A 19,347-nucleotide genomic window follows, 5' to 3' on the forward strand; every position below is an offset into this window, starting at 1 on the left:
TTTTGCTTGTGGCAATGCGTGTTCCAATTTTCCCTGGATCGACTTCTCATATAAGGAGACTTGTACAAATCTTGCCTTTCAACTTCTTCCTTAATGTTTATTTGCTGAGGATAACATTTCCTCCAGCTTTCCCCATATTGCGCTCTCTCATGTGAGGACTTGTATAGGTTATGTCTTTTCAATTTACTTTGTCGGTATTCAAATGATTTATTTATTTGTCCAAATGCCTGTCCAGACGCTCTGGGGTCCCCAGTACTCAATGGCAGACTCACTGGTGTCTGCAGGCGTCTCTGGGCTGTGTTACACTACTGCAGCGAAGTTGCAACTCCTGGAAAGCTTTGCTGACCCTCACTTGGTTCCAGCACCAACTCCTCATTCGTGTGTCAGTGAAAATGAAGGGTTTCTGCTGGACCACGTTCCCAACAGCTTTGCTGTGGCTGCTGACACTCCAGCGGTCCCTCTGAAGCAGCAGCAGTACCTTTTTCGGTCTCCCGTCTCTCTGGGTAGGTGTGCCTCCAAGTGGATGCTTGTAAGTGTAGGCTTCGCCCAGCAAGGTTCACCTCCTCACGTTTGCTTCTGCCATGTGTGCTGCTTCCCGCTCCGCTTGCTCAGCAGCTTCCTTCTCCTCTCTTGAATGGAAACTCTCCATCTGATGTAAAAGTCCTGTGCAGCTGATTTCTATTATGTTACTAGTCTGCACATTCACCTTGATGTTTACTTCATTCCTTATTAATTCCTTCTTCATCTTCCTCCTCTCAGTTCTTGAGGCTTTATGGGACTTGAAGTTCATAAGGGTTTTGGACTTTTCAAGGCTTTTCTGCTTTGAATCTTTGTAAGAATAAAAACCATCAGACACAAGAGATGTTGAGTATTTTATATATATATATATATATATATATATATATATATATACACACAAACATACATGCATATATTTTGTGAATGATGTCCTTCCCAGGGAGGTTTCAAGGTTTTATAACTGGAGGAATCTGTATAATGACAACATGCCATTAGGAACTCCGGCATTATAGGGTCTCTGGAATTATAGGGTCTTCACCTGAGAGGGATGAATACTGCATCTCTCCTGATGGAGTCACCCCATCTCTCCGACAGCCATCTCCTCCCATGTGAATCTCTGTCTGAATACCACCCCCAGGGTCAGGATCAGGTAGCGGATGCCTCCCCTGGCCACATGGGAGGGGTCTTTAGGCGGGAATCAGTGATGACTCTGCAGGATTCATCACAACTCACTCTCTTCTACTTGCCTGACCTCCATTCTCTGCGTTTCTTTGTCACCTCTTCCTAGCTGTCTTTCTCCAACCCGAACAACCTCCTCACTAATTCCCTACACCCCCACTATTGCCAGATTGCTCACTTTTGTTAAAAAGGCTTAGCCCCTCCCCTTCGGTGAACTGAGCCACAAGTGGAACATCTGTGCACGATTATCGTGGCTTTGATGGAATTGTGGCAGCAGTATTACCCTATTGGATTCTGTTGATTGTCTTTCTGTCCACTGTGGTGTGCCCTGAGGCACACCAAGTCGATTTCAGGTCCATTGCCTTTTTGCATGTGACATGCCTGTTCATGATTCTGCTGATGGGAATCCCTTTGCGCACTCCCCCACAAAGCAGCAGTGAACGCCCCATGGCGGTTCTTGAAGCCATCGGCACACCGCCACCATGCTCATTGACATTAGTAAGTCTTGCAACTTTGTCTCTCTGCTTGGGCTGTCACAAGCGGAAACAATAACGAGGAAGGACACAACTATAGCCACATGATCGCTACACACGAGGACCACTTCAAGGCAGAGAGATCATAGCTGTGCTGCCAATGACAGTTCCTTTTCTCAGCACTGTGGCTAGGTGGGATCACCTGTGAACCCCTTACAAGCCCAACATCACATGGCAAGTGGCTGCATCCGGCCATGACCACAGCATCGCCCAACCCAGCAGGGCACTTTGTCACACTATTGTAGGGGGTTACAAAAAACGAACGACTTTCAGTTCGTGTGATGATTAGTATAGCATAAGCTAGAGAGAAACACATCACCGCACTTTTTAACTGCCACAAATGGCTACATGGCCTTAGTTTAAAAAGGGATGGGTTTGGTCAGAAACCTTGCTTGATACATATTTTATGGTAAAAGATTCCATTGCGTTGAACCCAATAGACAGAGGTATCTTACCCCCACCAGAGAAGGTGGGACTGAGAGTGTGATTTAGAGATCTAATTGGGATATGTCTACATATTTTAGATTAAATGGCAAGAGGCTTTCAGTGTAAACATTGAAGCGTGAAGCTCACATCCTTTGTCTTTATCCTACAGGACAACAGTGGGCAGGTTTACATCCTCAATCTGCACCATTTCATCTTTTTTGATTAGATAAAAAGACTTCCAAATGATATTCTTGAAATGTGCATGAACGGAATCCCACTTTCTGGAGTGTGTCTAAAGTTTGCACAGTGTAGGCTTTGTTTGAACTGAATCAGGCCACTGACCACCATAGCCCGATATCCTGGTGGAATAAAAGGTAAGATGTGACAGACCTGAGAATTTTCAACAAAATAAGCTTTGGCCATTTTACTAAAGTGCAGTGTGAAATGAATCAATAGGCTCCCAACTGGCTGTTCAACAAGGTTAACACAGAAGACCAAGGAAGAGGGGAGGGAGCTCGAGTTTGGGTTGTTAAAGGAAGCAAATGGCCCGACTATGTGTAAATCAGGCTTAGTCTTATTTTTAGCCTCATTCTTGGATCTTTACTTTGTCAGATCCATTATTTAACAATCTAGATTTTAATGGCATGAAGTGTGGGTCCATGGGCTGTTTGTAATGGTGGCCCTGTGAGACGAATGCACTGTTAGTGTTTGTATTCTCTGGTAGGATTGAGTAAAATGAGGAAGAAGGGTTATTTCAAATGCAACACACAGTGTGAGGTTGGAGAGGAGAGCTGCCATTCAAGCACAGTGACTGACAGCAAGTAAGCACTGGAAGGGGATCTGAAAATCAGATGTGTAAGCATTGTCCCAGATGGCCTTTTCATGGCTTATCTGCTAGACCTGGGAAGTATCCCAGATAAAGACATGGACCCAAGTGGGTTGTAAAAGGCCAGTCTACACTTCCTAATGCTTTCATGTCAGACCTTCAGATGACTCTGTGCTCCCACATGTTGCTAACACTGAGATACCACGCCCGCACCCTTCCCTGCCTCCCTGTGACTTTTGTGTTTTCTGCATAGATCTGGAACATTGCTTCAAACAAGCTGACTTTCCTGAACTCCTACAAGATGAAGATGTCTGTGGTGATGGGAATTACGCAGATGGTGTTTGGGGTCATCCTCAGCATTTTCAACCACATGTACGTTGAGGTATTTGGTGAATAGAGACTAGTGTGGGCTCTGGGGTTTCCATTGCTCTTTGCAAATGGCATTAAAAGGTGCACGCTTAGTGCATGTTGTAGAGGATTGACAGAAGATAGAAGGATGTCCTCTAATCCTCTATGCACTGGGGACATGAGGGATTTCCCAGAATGCAATGTGATCAGCACTAGTGGAGGGGACCTCTACACCCATGTGGCATATGGAGTTTCTATGTCAAACAATGTTGGAAGTGCAGTCATCCCACCCACACATAAAGAAAAACAACCAAACACCATTCTCTCTGGCTTTATTTCCTGTGAAGGTGGTGGCAGGACGATGGTTGTCTGGGCACCCTCCTCGTCTTACCTACCAGATGGAGGGGAGCATGGCTTAAGGCCTGGGTGGTTTGCACCGAAGGACCATGTACCAGCATGAGGAGTAGTAGGGACTGGAAACCCCAGTAGAGGAGCTATTCTCTTTTCTGGGACTTCTACCATAGACTTGCGACAATCGGTAGAATATAGTAGTCATTTTTTAAGAGTCCCTTCTCCCCCACATATATGCAACTGCACCTCTGTCACTTTTTCAATTGTCAGATATAGCCAGATAACCGGTGTGTGTGTGTGTGTGCATGGGTCATAGTTCTTCTGCTGCCTCTTACATGAATTGTTTTCCTTCCAGATACTTCAAAAGAACAATCAACATAGTGCTGCAGTTCCTCCCCGAGATGATCTTTATTTTGTGTCTCTTTGGGTACCTGGTCTTCATGATCATCTTCAAGTGGTGCCAGTACGACGCTCAAACGTCGCAGTATGCTCCGAGCATCCTCATCCACTTCATCAACATGTTCCTCTTCAACTACAGCGACCACACCAACAGCCCTCTCTATGCGCACCAGGTATGACTGACATCAGTCACAGGCAAACCCACTAATGGCCCTCTCGCTCCACACTAGGCAGGGCAGATATCTGTTACACACACATACGCACATGATCCTCTCAAGCCGCACCAGGCAACTAAGATGTTAGCTGTGGGTGGCCCCACCTCTGGCTCTCTCACTTCACACAATGCGGGGCACCCACAAACAGCCCTCAGCACCTACTCTATGTGGGGCAAATATCAGTCACTAACAGCCCTCTCTATGCGCACCAGGTATGACTGATATCAGTCACAGGCAACCCCACTAATGGCCCTCTATCTCCAGAACTAGGCAGGGCAGATATCTGTTACACACAGATTCACAAATTACCCCCTCAAGCCACACCAGGTAACTAAGATGTTAACTGTGGGTGGTCCCACCTCTGGCTCTCTCACTTCACACAATGCGGGGCACCCACAAACAGCCCTCAGCACCTACTCCAGGTGGGGCAGACATCATTCACTAGCAGCTCTCTCAATGTACACAAGGTAGGACAGCAACTGACCCTACAAGAAGCATCCATTCTAGAGAGATGTCACAGATCTCACTTACAATTAGGCCAGTAGACCATGGCAGATTAGTCTGCACCATCTGAGTGGATGGGGTAGCATATATATCTATGATTTTAAGGTTTCCAATGAAAAAACAATATGCCGGGTAAGGTAGCTACTTAATCTTAACACCAAACCTCCTCATTGTTCAGCTCATTACCTCATTGATGGCAGCACAAATTACTTATTTGATGGCATCCCTAATGGTGCTACATATTACATATTGCATCACACATGACATCATAAAGGACTTAATTAATTAAATAACACAATGATACAGCAGACCATATTTAAAGGGATTCCAGAGTGTTTTAACTGCAAAAATCACTTTATTAAAATGTATCCTTACTGCCCTTTCAACTAATGTTTTGTCAGTTACTATCTCATGTTTTGTCATTATAAACAGCTCTCAGCATATTAGTTCACTGTACTATATTTTACTTCGTATTGGATAAGGATAGGTGCTCTACCCTGCTTTTCATCCTTCATGGAAGGCTCTGGGCAACCTCTCTCCTTTTCCCCTCACCCCTTTGGGCAGCCGCTTTGGCCCACCAGACAACACTAAGCCAGCACCGGGCAACTCTTCGACTCCCATGAGCTTCCTTCTCCAAACTACATAATTTTAAGATGGTTCCTATGATCATAAAATGCAGCTTCCAGCCCCATTTCACCTTGTGTCTTTGGACAGTGTCAGCGCACTGCATAGATTGAGAGCCATCAGCCTCCCTTACTCTCTTATCAGAAGCATCTGGTAGTATCCTGAATCCCATATTTCCTTGTATTACTTAACAGGCCAGCTCCAATTATCTTTGTCACCCAAGTGGCTAAAATACTACTTGGCGCGCCTCAGAAACAACCCTTATAGGCCTAGCTTTAGCCACTCACCTGCAATGCACCCTGGGATCTAACTCTGACCCCTGGAGCTGCATCTGTTTTTGCCATTTTATGGGTGGACCACCTGTATCCTATCATTTGGGTGTCACGTCGACTATGCAAATCTCATATAGCGACCAAAAACAGTTTCCCATCAAAACTCTTTCTATACTGCTTAATATACTCTAAAACTGCAAAGTGGGGCCTTAGTTTATCACTTCACATCCACCTTGGGGTCAAGCAGTGACTTGCTCATACTGCAACAGGTGTTTCTAATTTTTTGTTTTATTCACACAAGTTCAAAATGGAAGACCAAAAGCCAGCTGTCTGTTTGGTCCATAGAAATGTTTACCACCCCCCCCCCCCCCTCTAGCCATCATCATTGGCAAGATGTACACAAGTCTCATAGCCAAGATTTTGGGCTGCTGAGGTATGTTTAAAGAGAGCCATTGAAGTGACCACTGAATGGTTTAGCCCCAAATGTTCCAAATGCAGTGCCAAAGTAGAAGCCCTTCAAAATCAGTCATCTAGAGCATATGTTTTCTGGGGTTTCCTATAAAAAAATGTGAAAGAGTCCTGAAGCCCCTGCCCTGAGGGAAAAGGACTGAAAAAGACATGTGTTTTCTATCCATGTTTACCAACTTTTGAACCCTGTCACAGCCAAATGTAATTTTGCACTATCAAGTTCAATTGGTCAGACACCAGTTTGGATTATCCTGTTCCAAAGTTATGAGGACAATACTGTGCTTCATTTCATGTATGCACAGACCCACCTTTGCTATGCACAGTGCTGGTTAACCTGCAGACATCATCCTCAGTGTTTAATGCAGACATCGTTTTCTCCATAAAGCAGACTACAATATATGTTTTAAAAAAGGTAGCAGGCGCTCCTCTCCAGAAAGAACATGGCATGAAAGGTACAGTGAGCAAAAAGCGTGTGCTGCAAACTCTCATCTCAGAACAGGTTATCATGCCATGTTCTTTCTGGAGAGGAGCGCCTGCTACCTTTTTTGAAGTATTTGCAAGGAACTTGGGGTTGGTCACCCTGAGTTACCTGGGGACAACCAGGCGTGGACTATCCGCTCACTGTGCTCAGAGAGGCACAGCTTCAACTCACCGATGAGGCACAACAAGGCTGAAACAGGTGTATGGGGTTGCTGTTGGTAATCTTGTTCAGAGAAGAATTGCCAGAGCATTTCGGTGCTGGTCTGCCCATGTGGGCGGGACAAAGACTGATATGCAAATGGATGTTTCCCATCTGTGAAGGGTACAGTGAGCAAAAAGCAGATGGCTGCGAACTCTCAATGTGGTTAACAACCACTGAACAGTTTATCATGCCTTGTTCTTCCGAGAGAGGGGCGCCTGCTACCTTTGTTGAATTCTTTGAAGGAACTTGGGGTTGGTCACCCTAGGTTACCTAGGGCCAACCAGACGTGGACTCCATGCTCACTGTGCTCAGAGAGGCACAGATCCACCTCACTGATGAGGCCCAACAAGGCTGAAACACGTGTATGGGGTTGCTGTTGGTACTCTTGTTCAGAGAGGTTTTGCCGTAGCATTTTGGTGCTGGACTGCCCATGTGGGCGGGACAAAGACTGATATGCAAATGGATATTTCCCATCTGTGAAAGGTACAGTGAGCAAAAAGCATGTGCTGCAAACTCTCATCTCAGAACAGGTTATCATGCCATGTTCTTTCTGGAGAGGAGCGCCTGCTACCTTTTTTGCAAACTACAATATAATGCATCGACATATATAATACAATGTAAAAATAGAAAATCCATTACAATTGACACTTTTCCAAGTATTGTTTCCTGATTTTTAGCAGACCTCTTCCAAAATCTTGTAGACATCTGGGCTCCTTTACTTACCATTGTTTTCAATACTATATTAGGTAATAAAAATTGATGATGCCACATCATGGCTGCCGCCTTAAAATAGAAAAACGTTGAAAATCACTGGAGAAAAAGGTTTAGTTAGCAGGGCATTATGGTTACAATGCAAAACTAAAAACACTGAAATTCAACATAACCATCCCAACTCATACATGACTTCATAGGTGACCCTCCTTACACTCCCTGCTTGCCATACCAGCTGGAGCTATGGCCAGTGGTCACAGTGCCCTGGGATGACGCCTCAATGCATTGGCTGCTCCCAGGCCCCCCCCCACAGTTACTGTGCCTGCGTCCCTGCCCATAGCCGCCATCATGGCAGAAAGCCACCCCTTAATCGCTTCCCCACCAAGGCAAATTCTTTGACAGAACGTGACAGCGCGGACCTCAATAACAAAGCAGTAGGTGACCCATGAATGGCATAAAAGAAAATGAGACTCTTCCTCAATCTAAGTAACCATATATCTGATTGATCAATCCCAATCCCATGTTATTAACATGTTGTTTGGCAAATCTAGCCTGCACGTTTCGCGATCCCTAAAATCAGTCTTGATGTACATTGATTAATTACTGGCAGTGTGGCTACAACTAGTTCCCTCATCCCAAGTGAGTTTGCGGATCTGTTTTTAACGCATACCAAAATGTATCACATCCGATTAATTATCCACATTGCCCTCCAATGTTCAAGATAATGATTTACAAATGGAATTAAATCTGTGTGCACTCAAATATTTTGTGAAATATTTTCCACAAATGGATTTAACCAAAATGCACAATATCCACTTAAAAAATTACCTTTCCATATTAATCAATTATCTTTCTAAATGTGTTCTTATTAAGCAACCACAACACTGCTTTAACTTTAAAGAACTTCATTTATACTTTGTGTCTATAAAGTCGTCAGCTTGATGCATGCAACATGTTTAAGTATTTAGACTGTTAATGTTTGGGGTTCACGGTAACAAATAACACATTGGTTTACTAGAGTACAGTAGGTTATGGGTTGGGTACACAGATGACTTAATTATTGGATCCTCACTGAGTAGCAGCGAACACCTAACACTGCCCGGTATCAGTGTTCAGATCACATAACACTGCCCTGCATCAGGGCAGAGATATAACACTTTGCTCTAACAGAGAGCAGCACAACTCACACAACGATGTGTCCTAATAGAAAACAGCACATATCACAAGATACTTCATCACGCCAAAGAGTATCGCAGATCAAATGACTCCTTATCGGAGAGTAGTACAACACTGCAGCCGATCAGACAACAGCACATAGTATTATGTTGACCCCTTTCAGAGGATAGCACAGATCACACAACACTGCCCGCCCACTAGCGGAGGGTAGCACACTTCACACACTGCTACAACCTATTAGACAGCAATACATTGGGCCTTATCAGTGAGTAGCAGAGATGACACTACACTGGGTTTTATCAATGAGGCGCACAGAACACAAAACAATCAAAGAGTATGGCAAATTACACATCTGCATGACCTTTACAGAGAGCGGCACAGCCAACTCAAAGATGCAGAAGATCTTACAATGGATCACTCACACCGATTAACCGTAGGGTAGCACTCAAACTAAAATAACTCGTTGCTATCAGAGCAGAACTATAGACAGTTGGTAAAAATGTTATGCATAATCCATTAAATGACAACAATTTGACACATGGGCTGGTTAGAAGATTTACCTTGCTTTAACTTTAATCTCTGATTTGCTGATCTGATCATTAATCTTTATTCTGTTCACCCTAAATGCTACCTATGTGTGTTTGTCCTCATCAACTTACTAACAGCCTGTCTCTTCTTTTGCAGCAAGAAGTGCAGAGTTTCCTGGTGATCTTTGCTGTCATTGCTGTTCCTTGGATGCTGCTGATAAAACCCTTCGTCCTTCGAGCTAATCACAAGAAAGCGCAGCGCATGGTCAGAATGGCGTGTGTTGTGTGTTTGTATAATTTAGGACAACCAAACAGCTGATGCAATGCTGCGGATGTAACAGCAAGCAAAATAGTTATAAACCCCACTATAAAATCCACTTCCAACATATGTCAGCATTACTGAAACTATAGCCTGATGCTACAACTGATCATTGCCCACTAGCTGTAAAGCACCTTCAAGGTCCAGCTACTCACAATGTTCAGTTTCCTGACAGAATCTCTTGAGATACAGATTTCCTGAAATGTGAGCCTAGGCTGTTTTACTCAGATTCTCTCCGTCATCTTTAATCCCCGCTAGCATCCTTATTCTGTTGACGGAGGAGGATCCACAGGAAATGTTGTGATTTTGATCTTTTGACATTGAAGTTGCTTTTTACAGGCTGCTAATGTATAACATTGAAGTTGATCTGCTAAAGAAACAAGTATTTCAAACAATATGTCAGTGTGTATGCACACCCTTTGTTGTATCAGAAGAAGAAATAGGATTCAGTTTGAAATCCCTAAACCCCTGCTACTTCACAATTGATGGTTGAAATATCCTCTCACACAATGTGATGATTAATAATGATTTATTTAAGTATTGGGATTCGGCCAAAGGTCATCTCTAAGCTCAGAACATCACTGCTATTTACAGTGCATACTACTTCATCCTCTCACTCTAGCATCCCTCTTCCTAAAACATTCCATGTTCTAACATTCCATGTTCCATAGCTCTAACTTATCTAAGCACCTGCATTAACAAAAGTACTATTCTATAACAATTGAGATACTACAATGGTGTAGTGCATTACACAGAGACAGAGTTTACTTGGATCTGTTGCCACATACTAATGCTGCCCTCTCACTCTCAATAAAGCATCCATTGTATAATAGTGAGACAGACACAAACTCGATTACTCTATTGTTTTCTTTGATAGCTACAATCTCCGCCTGACACTGGAATGACTTCCGAAGAGCCAGAGGGTGAAGTTGCACAGTCCAATCACACCAAGCCTGCGAGCCACGGGGACCATGGTGGTGGACACGGGGATCACGGTGAAGAGGTACAAGGCAAAGGAGTAGTGGGAATCGTCCCCAGTGTGATTAACCCTTGCATGCAATGTTTAGGCTAGAGAGATGACTCAACTTACACAGGTCACATGTGAACAGCCAGAGAATTAAAGACACCCATTGATCAGGTACTCCAGATTCCAGACTCTGAGAAAAAAGACTCAACTATTTCCTCCGTTGTTGTGGTGACAATCCTGGATTGCACCATGTGTTGTGTCAGGAAACTATGAATCTAGTCAGAGTAAAAATGGGACTTTAGGAAACAGGGTATGATTGTCATCAGGTAAGGATGTTATTATGCTGCAGGAATATCGGGAGGATAGCTAATGGGCAACATGCTCGCCTTGGAAGCAAGACGGGAGGAAGTACCACAGGTTCGATCCCAGGGTCCGCGCTTAGAAACCTCTGGGTATTAAGTGTGTTATGAATAACCTATCATATCATATCACAGCATGAGGAATCCTTCTTATAGGCTCATTCTGTGCTTGGCAAATGCAGAGATTTCCGAAGCAAAATGGCTATGCTCGGAAAATCTACACATCCACTCCTTCTGGGCTTTGACTGTCACACGTATACGAACCCGGTGCACCGATGCAGTTTCCTTGTATGAGGAGAGGTTCCATAGAAAATCAGTAGACACAATTAGTAGCTGCGCAGGTGGAAGACATGCAATGTTGGCCTCCATTGTACATATCCACCATGCATATGTGGACATGGTGGTGATCTCGACAGATTCACGACATGCATTAGATGAAAAGCTGGTAAACTGTGCTTCCTTGCATGTATGCAGTTGATCCCCATTTCTGCTTTGGCTGTGTGGAGATCAGGCGCGAGACTTCCCTGGTTTAACCTGATCATCAACCATGATATCAAGATATCAGCCGTTCCAAGCAACTCAAAACTAGCTGTAAGAGTTTTCAGGCAGGTGGAAGGAAGCAGGGAAATCCTTCAACATGGCAAGCAAGTTGCAGAAGTAGTCATGCCTGGACTGGAACCAGCGGATTAATATATAGCAATAGTCGCTAGAATGACCAGAAACAATGGATAGACACAGGCTTGAGAATATGCTCTGAGTAAAAAGGTCACTGTTGCCCTAGGAGAGAAGGATAATTATCATTACAAGGAAACTGAAGCGATGGAAGGTTCTTTGACTAGCGGATGCTCTTGGATGGAGCAACTAGAGCTTTATTTAACATTTTGCAAAAAGAAGTCATTACATTTAAATCCCAACATTGTGGAAGACAATGCATTATTTTGGAAGTCAAACTACATTAGTGCTTAATAGTTTGGGTGCAAATGTCTTCTGAAACAAAAACGGAGGTCGAGAGGTAAAAAAAAACTGGTAGAATTATCTTGCTTTCTGTGTTTCCAGGTCCAGGAAGAAAACGCGGATTTCTAAAAGACCCAATCTGGCCACAGGGAGTGAAGGGAGGGACTCTGGGTACAGTTCAAGGAAATTGAAAATGACACCATCATGTTTTAGAATACCAATAGTAATCATATTGTAAAGTGCTTGGCTACCTAGCTGCTCTTCTTCAGAGGATGTATGCCTCTTTCTTGCTATTTGGAAGCAAGGCCTTTGCAGAATACAGGCTACCTGCAGCCTTGCCGGGGCCACCGTCCATGTTTTCTCACTAGACACCTCCCAGAGTCCATGAACGCCCACTGTCATTTCCCACATTTGCAATGGGAGTCCACCAGAAGCGCAGCACTTGGTGCAAACTTGGTGTGTACTACCATGGTCCAAGTGTCCAAAAAGGGCATAAGTGAAACACTGGGTGCAACCTTCTCAGGGATGTAGAAGGCTTGGAGAAAGATGTGCTTTTCGGAAGGATTTAGGAAAAACAGTCTTGGAAGATGAACTGCTCTTAGGAAGGAACATTTTCCAGCCGGGAAGGAATCGCACCATCAAAGGATAGTGGGTTCCTCACACTGGGGTTCTTTGGAGGTTCCACTTTCCAGGGAGGAGGCACTAATGAGGCGAATTTAGGAAGAGTAGAGCTGTGCACATGTAAAATAATGTTACAGATCTGTCTCGATTCAGTGAAAACCCCATCTCAGACCCCTGTGACTGTTTTATTGAGAAGTTACCAAGGCATCTGGATAACATTGCGTTTCTTTTTTCAGTTCGACTTTGGAGACATATTTGTGCACCAGTGCATTCACACCATAGAATACTGCCTGGGCTGTATATCCAACACAGCCTCCTATCTGCGGCTCTGGGCGCTCAGTTTGGCCCATGCACGTAAGTTACACCACTTTAGATTGTAGAGGTGTAGATGCCAGGGACACGTAGGGACTCACCTACTCATGATTAGTCACTGCCCTGCCTATGGTAAATGACATGGATCCTACTTAGACTCAGCGTACATGTGCAACTTCCCATGGCTGATTCTGATCCCTGTTGTGCCGTCTCTAGCGTTTTTAATTCACCTACCAACTTGGGGTCCACCAGCAAAGGTGGATAACTGCTGACATTTAGTGCATACGCTACCTTTGTGTGAAAGGAACACTTGCTTCTGGTCCCACTCAACTTTCTTGCTCCATGCTTATCTTATGGCCACTTAGCATTCCAAATATTTCATGGATAGAGCTTATGGTTCAAAGTGTCCCGCAATTCTTTGATCCTGGTCCTATGTTTCCGTGGAAATGTTTTCATGAACTGGGCACAGTTCTCCCAATGAGGTCTCACAATTGCTTTGTATATTTCCAACAAACTACGTTTTTGACAATTAATCTCACATGGACCCTACCCCAATGTTGAAAGTGAAAGCTGTTTTCAGAAAAAATATGAAACATTTCATCCACGGATGAAATGGAATGATAATGTTGCACGGTAGATTGAAGGTAGGTTGAAGGTGGGGTTACGTTGGATGTAGTTTGACCCTATTGCATGCGAGGTAGAGTTTGACGGACTGCCTGTATGATGTTCCGCCGTTGGGTGTATGGTGATCAGGGAATTCCAAAACAGCTTCCCACTATTGTTGGTTGTCCTTGACCTTTGCGTCGCTTAGTCTTGAGCTGGTCTTCTGGGTTTCAACTCTGCATAATACTTGATTGTGTACCTTGCTGCGTGCCAAGTTGTCAAAGGCTGTTGTGACTACCATTGCAGCAGGGAGCTAGGTGACAGTTTAAGACATGCTGTACTATGAATGTTGTCTTTCCCCAGCTGCCAAGGAGACAGAGGCCCCATCTTCTATTAATGGCTGCGGTGGCATTACAGTTTGCATCTGAGTACCCTCCTCAGTCTAGAAGAATGATGTTCCTTTGTTAAACAGTTGATTTCTTTACTTTTGTGAAGCTAACATGGTGTTGTCTGCTAGCTAAACCTATTTTAAAAAGATGGAGAATGTCATTACATGTACATTTTGGAACCTTGGAAGTACATGTTCTCCAGAAGAGCCACTTCTCCTGCACGAGGCATGTGGAACATGCATATGAAGTCATACATTATTCCTGTGCCTGCCTGATGTCCTCTCGTCTGTAGTTTGACGTTTACACCCATCGCTGATGTCTGCTCTCATTGATCTTTCAGAGTTGTCGGAAGTTCTCTGGACCATGGTGATGCACGCCGGCCTCAGCAGTGCCAGCTGGGGAGGGCTCATTGGGGTTTTCATTATCTTTGCTGCCTTTGCTGTGTTGACCATCGCCATTCTACTGGTCATGGAAGGACTGTCCGCCTTCCTGCACGCCTTGCGCCTCCACTGGTATGTATTTCAGTTGAGTGGGCGGATGTGTCAGATTAGAGGAAGTATATTGGTCATAACAGCCCATCAATCCCAGAGAAATCAAATTACATTTAAAAGACAATTTGTTATTTAAAAAAACCCACAAATCCCTACATCTAACAAGTCCAACATATAAAATAAAAAATTAAGATTACTTTAGCAAAGACTCTGGTGGCAGGTCTATACCGCATACAAATGTGCAAAACTCCACCTTCACTCTGTGCCCTTATAGATTTTGGTCCTCTCCTCTTCTAGCTCCTGAACTATGGAATGCTCTCCTGACTTACATCCTGCTGCCTTTTGCTCTTGCTCGTTTCCAAACTTAATGCATATCTCATTTCCTTTACTTTCAGTTAACTCTGCAGACATACAATTCTGTCACCTTATGCTTTTGGTACAGTTGTGCCAACACCTCTTTCTGTTAATATATGTTAATATTGTTGTAATTGTGTTTTTGTTTTAGAAATATGTTCAGTGCTACTTAATTCACATAAATACATGAGTAACCTAGCAGAACAACACTCACTGGAGGGATTGTCCAAAAGGATTTTGAGTCCAGATCACCCCAGAGCACTTCCTGCAAATACAGAAACACTGATTATTAATTATACACTTTGTTTCCATGCCTCATTTCTGTTCTGACCACACCTCGGTCCAGTACGGGGTCCCACAAGGCTCCTCCCTGTCTCCACTCCTCTTCAACCTATATGATGAATCCCTTGGACTGACCCTTAGCAAACACATCAATTTCCACCAATACGCAGATGATGCACAAATATACTTCTAAATCTCGTCCCCCTCGAAGCTCCACATTCTCAAATGCTGTCTCTCCACCATCAACACCTGGATGGCCACCCACTTCCTCAAGCTCAACTCTTCCAATATGGAATACCTCTTCATCTGTCTGCCCCGCAGACACAAACCCAAACTCACCCCCGGGATCAAAGAACTCGCCATGGACAACTCACACATATCCCTCTCCACTCATGTCAAATACCTTGTATTCACCATCAACCCACCCTTCCATCACACATCACATAACTGATGTCACCAAAACATGCAATCTACAAGTACACAGCCTATGATAGATCACACACAGCCTTCCTCCTGATGACGTCCGCACCCCAGTCCAAGCACTGGTTCTCTTCAAGCTGGACTATGGCAATGCTCTCCTCACTAGTCTCCCCAACAGTAGCCTTGCCTCCCTGCAGGCGATACAAAACATAGCAGTCAGACTCACCCTCCACCTACCAAAACATTCACACATCACCCCAGCTCTCGCCCAGTGGAGCTGGGGTGAAGTGGAATGGTGGAGCTACCCCAAAGAATTGCTTCAAAGGACTCTGCATGGTTTTGAAAGCTATCCACCACAAAGCCCCATCTTACCTTCACAACAAACTCACCCATCACCCACACAAACACCACACAAGCAAGCCCACATCTACTACACATGCCACGCTGCAAACTAACATGCACACAAAAGCAACCATTTACTCACTGGGCACCCAGCGCATTGACCATCATACCTCTTCACATCCACACTGCACCCTCCATTAACAGCTTTAGAAACGGCTTCCGTCCATCCATCTCCCCTGCTGCCACTTGTCCATCCTAACCTTTCGATCCTATCCTGTAAACATGTTGCATTTTCTGTTTCACCCCCCACCTTTTTCATCTATGAACCTTGTAAGACGCTCCAAGACCCTGTGGGTAGGTCCTACGCTGAACAACAAGTCTAATAACAAATAAAAATAAAACATATAACATGTCAGCCTTCAAGAGATGCATTAGACTCATCCAACATTCTGGAAGTATGTTGTAGTTGCCTAGCCTTGACCAGCAACATAAAACCACCCGAGCTGGCCTTAACTGATGCAAGGTGCTTTGTAAATCTCTCCTACAGAGTGAGCACACTGTGCTCTTCATTGTCTTGGATATTGTTTTGCTTAGCTCATTCTCTTCTGCCCACTTCAAATGTAAACAAAAACAACAGCATCCTATGGCGGCTTCTAATCTATAACAAACCCAATATCTTTTTTGATTATGATTTTGTGATTCGGTTTACATTTATTTTAAAAACCTTCAAGGTTTAATAAACATTAATAAACCCAATATCTATCTCCTCAATGGGGGTCCATGTGCCTGCAGTGTTACCATCAGCAGGATGCCTTCAGTTCAGTACCCCCCACCGCTTTCTTATATTAAACTATTCTGCAATGTGCCTATAATCTTGAGACACCAACTAGACTTTGTCACATAGACAAGCCAGTCTGCGAGACTTGCTTTTTTTCTTTGAAATTTGTTTTTATTAAAGTTTCCAAAATAGCTCGTGAAAAATACAGGTACATCGTTAGGAACATCAATTACATCCAATTGTGTCATTCCCCCCTAACTACCCCTGTTTACCAATTTTGGAACAACATTTTTCCCCTCCTTCCCCCACCCCCCTTTGGAACAATGTTTCCTCTAGCTTCCGGATGTTTTAAACATATCTCTTAAACGTGATTTATGTGTCATGCACTTGAATATCAATCAACAGTGGGTATGGTCGCCTCATTGCAGTCAAATGTATACATTCACATTGGTCTCCTCGGGCGAGACAACTTTCTTATTTTCAATGGGTAAGTAAGGCCGGGTCGCCTTTTCCCTCAGTATAAAAGTTATCGGGTCCCAGGCATGCATCTATTCACAAAGTCTCCCCATTTGAGTTCGTATTGCATGGATTTGCCATGAAGGGCTGCAGCGATTTTCTCCATTACACAAATATTGGTTGCCACATTTATCCATTCATTTTTCCCTGGTACCTGATTTGCTTTCCACCTCATTACTAGGGCAGCCCATGCAGCCAACAACAGCGGGGCGTACTGCCCCGTGATCCTCTTGCATTGATCGTCGCACCTCTCAAGCCCAAAGAATATAAAGAGGGAGTCAGCAACTCGTTGGATCACGTCAAGGTCTCTGATTCACCCTAGGACCTCATCCCAGAAGATTCTGACATGGGTAGATCCCCACCACATGTGCCAGTAATTTGCACTCTCCCCAGCATTCACGCCAGCACAGCGGGCTTGTTGAATGAAACATCTGTGACAGTCTGTATGGATCATATTGCCATCTATGCAACAGTTTAATGGCATGAAGCTTATACTGACTGGCTATCGAGACCTGAGAAGCGGCTTTACACATTTTCCCCCACATGTAAGGATCAATTTCATCCCAAAGTCTCTCCTCCATCTACCCTTCAGATGTAAGGTTGATCCCTTCCCAGCATCAATTAATTCTCTATACATGGCAGAGATCAGGCCTTTCGTCTCGCTTCTGGTATTTAACAGTTTTTCAAATGGAGTAAGGTCGCTCCGTATCGCCTCTCTCCATTTATCCCTCATGAAAATACCCTTGAGTTGCAGGAAGGAAAAGACCGGAAGGAAGCCCAACCCCAGTGCCTCCTCCAATTCTGTAATTGTCACAAACGTCCCATCCCTCCAGAGGTGGCCCACCCTCTCCAACCCAGCTGCATACCAGGTCTGGAATCTTTCAAGATTAAGGATGTCCTCTCTAATCCCTTGTGCCCAGATGTAACTCATAGGGGACGGCCACGAAGTAATCCCACGCATGCCGTTCCTTTCCCTCCATATGTCCCATTTGGTCCCTAGAATCGGATGTTTCCTCAGCCTCCTTAGTAATTTATTCCTTGTGACCATAGCCATTCGGAAACAGTGGCAGGGGCTATGTAGTTAGTTAAATTAGGTTTCTAGATAAATCCATTGGGGTTCTTTTTGTCCTCTCAGATGGGGGATCAGGATTCTTAACTGGGCCACCTCATAATAGTTCCTAAGGCCCATCACGCCCTTATCTTTAGGTAGTTTCAAGGTCTCATTGGCTACCCTGGCCTTCTTCCCCTGCCACAAGAACTGCGAAATTGCCCTTTTAACCACCTCAAAGAAACGTTTTGCCATTTGGATCGGGAACATCTGAAAAGGATAGAGGAATCTATGTAGACATATCATCTTCACTGCGTGTACTTGTTTTTTTTTAACATGTACTAACTACTAACTCCACAGTACATCCTCTTGGTGTATGCAAGTGTACTTAACTCAATGGCCAACTCTCTCTTGGTATCCAAGGCAACATCTAGACTAGACTTTACTCAAACTCTATTTACCAGCCTTTTGTAGCTGACCTGTCATGGTGAATTGCAGTTGGGGGGGAGCGGGGTGGCAGAGCAGCAAAATATGATGGAACACTGATACATCTGTGCACTGATATCAAGCAGGGAACTACAGACTTGCCATAGCTGCAATCAGGAGAACTGAAGCACAGAAGATCGTGGCAAGAGAAGATGTGATACGGGAATAATGTAGAAGGGGATGGAGATATAGGGACCAGTGGAAGCAAAGGTGGGGGTAGGGGAGAAAGGAGCTTGATGAAGTAGGTGTGATAGAGGGAGTGGGACAGGGTGTATGAGGGTTGAGGAGTGCTTGTAATGTCTACTCATATTTCAACCCAGTTGTGAAGTGCTATTAATGCCCAATCATAGGAGTAGCCATCTACATGTGACATGTCCAGAGCTCGTTGTCTAGTTATATAATTCTGGCTATGCCGATGGAATACATTCTTTGATGCAGGATGTCAGTGCTGGTCCTCTCAAATGGTCTCTTTGCTAGGTTTAAACAGAAAGAAGAACTAATCTTTCTTGGTGTGATGAATATGACTGAATTGTAATTACACTCACAAAATACTGCCTATTCTAAGCATGGAATAACTGGGGAAATGCAAATTGCAGAGCGGGTGAGTCAATGTATGAACCTTCCAACATTAACAAAATAATTCAGGTTTTTGTTGTAGTTAATTCTGATGTTCAGTCTCTTAATAGGTACTCCTAATCTTTCCACCTATGGGAACTATGGCACAGAGCAATAACATGGTTTGCCCAGAGTCATCAAATTTTGGTCAAGTGTGAAAGCTGGGGTTACAACGTTGGTTGTCTTTTTAACAGCTAGCAATTTAACCTGTCCGTCAAAAGTTAATTTGCAA

General features: G+C 44.1%; 1 protein-coding gene across 1 annotated transcript in view; it reads left to right on the forward strand.

Moving 5' to 3' along the window:
- The window catches only part of LOC138513675 (V-type proton ATPase 116 kDa subunit a 4-like), a 241,387-nt gene that overhangs the window by 205,761 nt on the left and 16,279 nt on the right, over positions 1–19,347 (forward strand). Inside the window, exons 15-20 of the mRNA XM_069628738.1 lie at positions 3,236–3,354; positions 4,037–4,253; positions 9,417–9,524; positions 10,456–10,581; positions 12,716–12,833; positions 14,124–14,295. Of these exons, the coding sequence (XP_069484839.1) occupies positions 3,236–3,354; positions 4,037–4,253; positions 9,417–9,524; positions 10,456–10,581; positions 12,716–12,833; positions 14,124–14,295 (860 nt within the window). The remainder of the gene's footprint in view (positions 1–3,235; positions 3,355–4,036; positions 4,254–9,416; positions 9,525–10,455; positions 10,582–12,715; positions 12,834–14,123; positions 14,296–19,347) is intronic.

This window comes from Ambystoma mexicanum, chromosome 12 (assembly GCF_040938575.1).
Source record: "Ambystoma mexicanum isolate Mex_15411 chromosome 12, UKY_AmexF1_1, whole genome shotgun sequence".
Lineage (NCBI taxonomy): Eukaryota > Metazoa > Chordata > Amphibia > Caudata > Ambystomatidae > Ambystoma > Ambystoma mexicanum.